Source organism: Hippoglossus hippoglossus, chromosome 24, assembly GCF_009819705.1.
Source record: "Hippoglossus hippoglossus isolate fHipHip1 chromosome 24, fHipHip1.pri, whole genome shotgun sequence".
Classification (NCBI taxonomy): Eukaryota; Metazoa; Chordata; class Actinopteri; order Pleuronectiformes; family Pleuronectidae; genus Hippoglossus; species Hippoglossus hippoglossus.
Genome location: NC_047174.1, coordinates 10,627,773 through 10,635,729, shown reverse-complemented (window position 1 = coordinate 10,635,729; position 7,957 = coordinate 10,627,773). Strand labels below are relative to the sequence as shown.

Below are 7,957 nucleotides of genomic sequence, written 5' to 3'. Positions count from 1 at the left end.
GCTGCCATCTTACTGCGATGATGTCATTTGGAGCCAGATATCTGCACTGTAGCGATCAGGAGAAGGAGCCGTGTAATCGGGGTCCCTTCATTACAGGCGCTCGACCAATCACGAGTCAGTCTCAGCCGTCAATCATGACGTTTCTCCCCATTTGTATAGCATGTAATGAACTATTAAAACCAAACTGCACTTGAAAATACATCAGTGCGATAACTAAAATGATAGGAACCATCTTTTAGGAAAAAATTATGAATTTTGACTATTTAGGTCCATGTCCCTTCTGTTAACGTGGAGGAGGAGATTTATGACATACTGCAGCCACGCACCAGGGGACGGTCGAGACGTGTTTCTCAGATATCATTTACGTGGTAATCGGTTACAAATGTTCGACGTAGGTGTCAGATCTGATTAACAAAGAGCAACCTCTTCATTTCCTGAATGCGAATCAAGTGTGAAGTCGTGTTATGATGTGGTGGTTTGCACACAAGAGTTTCTGCATCATATGATGAATGAATGCCTGAACTGCCACAGCTTCAGGTATCAACCCTGCAAACTATGCCCTAAATCACAATTATATATTTTCCACATATCTCCCATTCACACAGACTTGTCTGTCAATTTCCACACACTGATTGGACACATGCATTTGTTTGTGTTTCAGCAGAATTACGCTAAAACTACTGAAAGAATAAGGTAAGGGGTCAAGGAAGTACTTTTGTTAATCAGCGGAGGTATGCGCCTTTCAAGTGCCCTTCCAGTTTATTACGTCTTAGTTGACTTATTGCTTCAAGCATGACCTCATTTGGTTTTAAGGTGATCAGGAAATGAGTTTTACACGACCGTGTCTTATTCAGACTATTGTCTTAATCTGGTTTCAATCAGAATATTGATGTTCATGTGAATGTAGCCACCGTTGCTTGTCGAGTTCTTGCCTTTCCACTGTGTCCACTTGCATGTTGGGAATGCACGACGCAGAATTTAGTTTTGGCCGTTAAATAGTTTAATCTTTAACATTTGAATGGGAAGAGTCTTTAAGCAGAGAGAGGCCTGACCTTGGGCAGAGGAGACTTCAAATTGGATTTATATCCTCAAGGTCATTTTACTTTGGAGCTTTCGGACATATCACGATCTAATTATTTTGACTTCTGGTCCACTTTTGGATCCGTCAATTTAACACAATATGGATAGGGCCAAGTTAGCCCATGTTACACCAACTGAACACAATTAAAAGAATACATCCCAACAAACATAACTGGAGATGCTTTTGAAACAGGCCACTGAAGTCCATTTCATTTTCAGTTAGGTAAATTACAACTGCTTTGGAACTTCTTTTTATCCTTCCTGTAGCCATGGGCACTTGTTCCTGAGAGAATAACTACCTCTGTGCACCAGTGTGTGCTACTGTGAAATGTGCAGTGGGAGGTTCAGTGCAAGGGGCCAAGTTAACTTCTCCTTTTACCGTCCTGCTCCTCTGGACTTTGTGCCTGCAGCGGTGTGCTGACGGTCTGTGCTCGGTCAGAAGAGTGAGCTGCAGCGGTCAGTCATGGCGAAGGCATCGGGGCAGCACCTGGTCTTGGAGAACTTCATCGGAGGGAAGTTTGTGTCCTGTCGGAGCCACATCGACTCCTTCGACCCGTCCACCGGGGAGGTGTACTGCCAAGTCCCGGACAGCGGCAAGGAGGAGGTGGGACATGGATGACATGAATTTAGTTGTCCTATTCTGCACCTTGCACCTACTTTATTTATAGTGACATTAGTTTATGCACTTGATTTAATATTTGAGACCCTTTTGAAACACAGTATGACTCGTGTGCAGCTGCTTTTAAGTTAATATATTTCACGTTTTCAATTATTTATCCCGTTTAAAATCAAGGTTTTTTTTCAAGGTGTTATATTGTCGATGCTTTTTATGATACAAGCTGTTGTTCAAATCAGCACGTGGCTAAAGTAGTGCAGCATTAAAGTGGATTTCTGTCGTATTCAGGTATTCGAAGCAGTTTCTGACCGAAGCACCTTTGCCCTTCGCAGAGTCGACAGTCTAGAAATCATTAAACCTGCACAGGCCTACAAAACACTGCAAACACAGTGAAAGAGCAGATGCACCTCTTTTCTACATTTCTGTCAGAACCACCAAGTTAGAGCACAGTGCTTCTCCACGTGACACATGTGAAACTGACTGTGACCTTTAACCCATCGTACCTAAACACATGCATCACTAAACCTTAATATGTTTTAGGTGGTGTTACTGTGTGAGCGTGGCCGTTGTTGGGAGGAAATTGTGAAATTCAACTTTTCAGCCAGTACACACACACACACACACACTCAGTATGTACATATAGAGGGAATGTGTGTGTACTTGTACTTGTGACCACAGAGCACAGGTCGGCGACTTAAAGCAAAGTGAGTTTTTAGATTTATGTTTCATTCATGGTTTTTACGAGGTTGTAAGAGCTGAACATATCCAGTGTGTCATCAGAGAGCAACATTTAAAATGTCTGTGCACTTTCACTCTTTACTTTCACTCATTTTACTTGAGACCCCCCTGGTGTGTCTGATGTGTAGTGCAACACACTCCAACCTTAAAGTCCCGCTCAGCTTATTATACACCCTAAAACTTTTCTTTGTTCCCCAGAATTACATATTTGAAAAAGTGACCCTCATGCCCCATAAGGCTTGAATGTTACTTTCCTTCCTTCTTTATTTAGTTACTGGGGTCGAGGAATATGCTTATATGGTCCCGCCCCTGTCCCATCTCCCCACTCTCACCCTGCACTCACAGCTCACCTGTATTGTAGGAGCCAGATGTAGAGACCTGATCTGTCAGGTACGGGTTGGGTTTGGTGATATTGGACTGGAAAACATCGGGCTCAGGTGGAGTTCGGACACAAAAAATAGAACACGTGTCGGGTTTGGGTCGGGTACGATTACTGTTCTTTCAAGCGTGGGCGGGTTCAGACAGAAAATTGAGGCCCGAGGAGCCTTTCCAGCTACTGAGCCCCACCCACAAGTTGACAGGATTGGATTCTTAGGTTTGTGACATCACAAACCCTTGGCTGTCTGAATCCATCTTTTTAGACTGGCATTTGTATACTGCAGTGTTAAGGTGGAAATGCTGAGCCATGGTGTTGACCACTTACTTCACTCAAAAGATGTCTTTCATCATGTAAAAAGGCACAAGGAGCACACGTTAACATGTTTAAATATGCAGCATAATAATACTAATCAGAGTCACACAGTTTGCTAATCTCCCAGTGTATGACCCTGTACAGGTGGAGGCAGCGGTGGCAGCAGCTAAAGATGCTTTCCCCGACTGGTCCGCCCGCAGCGTGGAGCAGCGAGCGCAGATCCTCAACAAGCTGGCCGACCTGATCGATTCCCATCTGGAGGAGTTCGCCCAGGCGGAGTCCAGAGACCAAGGTGCTTTAACACTTGTTGCATCAACCCAAGAGTCAGTCAGACCATCAGAACAAAATACTGTAGTTTCTCTCCCAGTGCAGACGTCTCCAATCGCTGATAAAATGTCATCACGTTTCACTTGCTTAAACTGATCATGTCCCCATTCCCCCATTTCTTTAATTTTCCTTGTTTTATTTTGTATGTATTATATTTAGATGCACAGTCCAACTAAAGAGAAACATAATAAACCTCAATAATAGTCTTAATAACCTGAACATTACACAAACACAGAGCATAATGCATTGTATCTCAAATTCTTCCCAGTCAAGTGTAAAACAACTGCTGTATTATTTTTTTTGACAGGTAAAACAGTAACATTTGCTCGGACTGTGGACATTCCCCGATCAGCGCACAACTTCCGCTTCTTTGCGTCGTCGGTGCAGCACCACACCACTGACTGCAGCCAGATGGACCACATGGGCTGCCTCAACTACACCATCCGCTGTCCAGTGGGAGTGGGTGAGAGCTACAACCTATAACTATAACCTGCTACAGGTTAAAGTTGTGTTTTTGAAACTGTGTGTTTGTGTGTGTGTGTAGCGGGTCTGATCAGCCCCTGGAACCTCCCCTTGTACCTGCTGACGTGGAAGATTGCCCCGGCGATCGCCATGGGAAACACGGTGGTGGCCAAACCCAGTGAGATGACCTCTGTGACGGCCTGGATGCTGTGCAAGTTGATGCAGGAGGCTGGTAGGACCGCAATACCCACAATGCAACAGCAACCCACTCACACACACACACACATACACACACAAGTTAGAAGAATTCCCACATGCATAACTGCACAGATACATAAATTGCTCATGCATAAAAGGCCATTAAACTGTTTCTGCAGGTAATAAAAACTCACTTTAAAGCATTACTATATAAAAAAATGTGTATATCCATAATGTTACCTCTGTATAAATTGGTAATAAGTAATGAATAATTGATGCATAAATGTGGTTTGTCTCTGCAGGCGTTCCTCCAGGAGTCGTCAACATGGTGTTTGGCACTGGTCCGAGAGCGGGCGACGCCCTCGTGGGCCATCCTGACGTCCCATTGGTCTCCTTCACTGGCTCCACAGCAACCGCCCGGCACATCACAGAGCGCAGCGCCCCCTACTGTAAGAAGCTCTCACTGGAGCTGGGGGGTAAAAACCCTGCCATCATTTTTGCCGACGCAGACCTGGACAAGTGTATCGAGACCACGGTTCGCTCCAGCTTCTCCAACCAGGTGAGAAATAGTGAAAAAGATGATCCTCATAATACATCAAACATAACAGACCTTTTCTATAACAATCGGTTATCGGTTAACCAACTTATGTCTTTATAAACGTGTATTTTGAAAGTGATAGATAAATAGAAAAATAGTTTTACATCCTCCTTCAAGATAACTGAAATTGAATGCTGTTAAACAGATATTTACAGTATATAGCTGTATGTGATGAGGCTGCAGTGGCGTGTTTATCCACATGGGGGCACTATAGCCCACATCTTGTCATGAAACATGCATGGACACACCGTCCTGATCCGTCCTCCCTCATCGTTCTCCTGCTTTCAGGGAGAAATCTGTCTGTGCACCAGCAGGATCTACGTAGAGAGGAGCATCTACTCTGAGTTCCTGGAAAGATTTGTGGCTGCAGCTAAGAAGTGGAAGACCGGCGTGCCCTCTGACCCCAGCAGCCACAACGGGGCTCTCATCAGTAAAGAGCACCTGGAGAAGGTGGTTGCATGAAGTTTTAGACACAGTGAAAGACACAGTTTTATGTCCCTTGAGATGAAATCACTCTTTGTCTTGATTCCCAGGTGCGAGGCTTCGTAGCGCTTGCCAAATGCGAGGGTGGCGTCGTCCACTGTGGCGAGGGAGTCGACCAGCTGGACCTGCCCGAGAAAAACAAATCCGGCTACTTCATGCCGGCCACCGTCATCTCAGGCATATCCGAGAGATCTCGCGTCACGCAGGAGGAGATCTTTGGCCCCGTCACCTGCGTCAGCCCCTTCGACACAGAGGACGAAGCTGTCTCCAAGGGCAACGGCGTGCGTTACGGCCTGGCCGCCACCGTGTGGTCCCGAGACGTGGGGAGGGTTCACCGGGTGGCCAAGCGGATACAGGCGGGTTTAGTGTGGACCAACTGCTGGCTGGTGAGGGATCTGAACCTGCCCTTCGGAGGGATGAAGCACTCTGGTGTGGGGAGGGAGGGAGGGAAGGATTCCTACCATTTCTTCACGGAGGTGAAGAGCGTCACCATCAAACACTAATCGATCAAACGAGAGATTTTAAAGAAAATACACAGACGAGTAAAGATCCAAAGAATGTTTAGCATAGAGGAAATGCATGATGTTAAACATTATAACTATTATAACAGTGTAAACCATAGACTGTATATAAAGATGGACAACATGGCAGCATGACATGAAATACTGGACACAAAAAGAAAGTTGCAGATACTGCAGCCAGCCACCAGGGGGCGATGAAGATCCTTTGGCTTTACTTTGGCGGGAGCCATCATGTCGCCCATGTTTACTTACAGTCTATGTCTGGGACCCTTGAACGACTGGACTTCATTGTAAACCAGGCAATAGCAGTTGATGTATATCAGCATGGACCAAGGTGGTGACCAACAGTTTGACGGATGAAGTTGTTGTTTAATAAAAATCTTCTACAATTGTCCAAAAAATATTATTTGTAAAGTATTATAGTAGTACTTTTTTTTTACATTTTAATTATTTCAACACAGACGTCCTCAGCAGCTTGTTCATCGTCTCATGCTGAAGTGTTTCTTGCATCCTGCTGCACCCCAGCCCTCCTCTCCTGGCTCTCTTAGTAAACAGGCCTCCTCTCCTTGCTAAACATCTGATCATGAATTAATGCAGTGTGAGACGAGACTGATGTGGCTGACGGACCCTGCATGCAGATGAGCACATGCTGGACCCTGCCTCGTGTGAGCCACTGGGCCAGTTCAGGAAAACGAGGGTACGCGGGGAGACGCCCTGTGTGTCGAGCGAGTGTGTCAAATCACGTCCCCCCCTGGTGATCTGTGCTTTAAGCAACATTTACCACAGAGCCAGTGTGTGTGTCCCACCCTCTGTGTTTTGGCTAGGGACTGGGTATTGTGCTGTGTTAAGCTGCACACACACACACACACACACACACACACACACACTTTCCTGTGCCTTCCTCTTAAGATAGCGTGTGATGAAATGGATACCACCCAAATGTCAGGTTAGGAAGGTCTGAAAGAAACGTGCTCTGTTGCAGCAGCACACTCACAAAGTAAAAATCTTTCAGCATGGGAACAAAGCAACTCAGCAGTTCTCTCATTTTCCTCCGTTTCCGGCCTTTTTCTTCATTTATCTTTCATCTTTTTTCCTTCTCAATGAAACATTGTGGACGTTTCATTGAGAAGGTCTCACCCCCCGGCTCTACGTGACTGTCAGGACGCCACCAGGGGCCTCGGCCAAACCAAGCATTTAGCTTTCACCTCGTTTATCGGGCACAGGGAGGAATTGTAGTAGAGCGTCCTTCCATTTTATATCCATCAGGACACTGGAGTATATCAGTATCTGTTTTCATGCTTTCGGCTGCAGGGCTGTTACTCCTGCAGAGGGTTGTCTCATTGATATGTATGTGGAGAGAACGGCCACAGTCAACAGCCGTTTCCTCTCTTCCTATGGCCAAGTGCAATAAGTGAAATGTTATCTTCGTTTTAATCGTATGGGTGTGCAGGGACGTTTGGAGGAATGTGAAAGTAAGTGTGTGTGTGTGTGTGTGAGAGCAATAAAGGTGGAGAAAAGATAACAAAAGAAAGTAAAACTGAGAAAGCATGAGCAAGTTCCAGGGGCGGATCCAGGATATAGTTTTTTTCAGGGGCCATAAAGGGGCCACAGTTTACTCAGAGGGGCCAATTATATGTCCAACATCTATGCAAAATTCCTGATTTAGTAATGTGCACATTTAAGTCAATGCTTGTTACTGAGAAAAGCACCTTGTGAACTTAACAAACTATGATATATATTGTTAGTATATATCCTATTAGTAAGAGACTACAGGGGCACTTCAAGGGCCAATCGGATATCAGCTGGGGCCAGTGCCCCCTGGCCCCATCCCTGGATCTGCCCCTGGAAAGGTCCTATCCTGACTCTTTGAGCTGCAGATTCGTCAGATTGGCAGATTTTTGATGACACCTGAAACAAAAAGGAATCACACATTTAGTTATTTGAGAATTCTATGAAGCAGCCAAGACAAAAAAACAGTCGTCCTTTCTCTTTCATTTATCCCGTCTGAGTCACTTCTTCTTTTCCCTTCCTCTCTCTTTGAATGTCATGTATCACACACTTTCTCACTTACCACTCTCACATTCACGGTTCAGGGAATTTTCCACTGCGGGGACGGCCTGAGCAGATAAGCCCTGCACGAAGCTGAATCCTGAGAAAACGCCGCAGATCAAGCAGGTTAAGCAAACTCAGCCAAGAAAACCCAGTGTTCGCTGTGTGTGTGTGTGTGTGTGTGTTACTTGGCA

General features: G+C 45.4%; 1 protein-coding gene across 1 annotated transcript; it reads left to right on the top strand.

Moving 5' to 3' along the window:
- Positions 1–1,423: 1,423 nt before the first annotated feature.
- On the top strand, positions 1,424–6,108 carry aldh8a1 (aldehyde dehydrogenase 8 family, member A1). Its single transcript, XM_034579317.1, has 7 exons — positions 1,424–1,684; positions 3,270–3,417; positions 3,760–3,915; positions 3,997–4,146; positions 4,415–4,671; positions 4,999–5,160; positions 5,244–6,108. The coding sequence occupies exons 1-7, from the start codon at positions 1,544–1,546 to the stop codon at positions 5,694–5,696; spliced, it is 1,467 nt and encodes a 488-aa protein (XP_034435208.1). The 5' UTR covers positions 1,424–1,543; the 3' UTR covers positions 5,697–6,108.
- Positions 6,109–7,957: the final 1,849 nt, after the last annotated feature.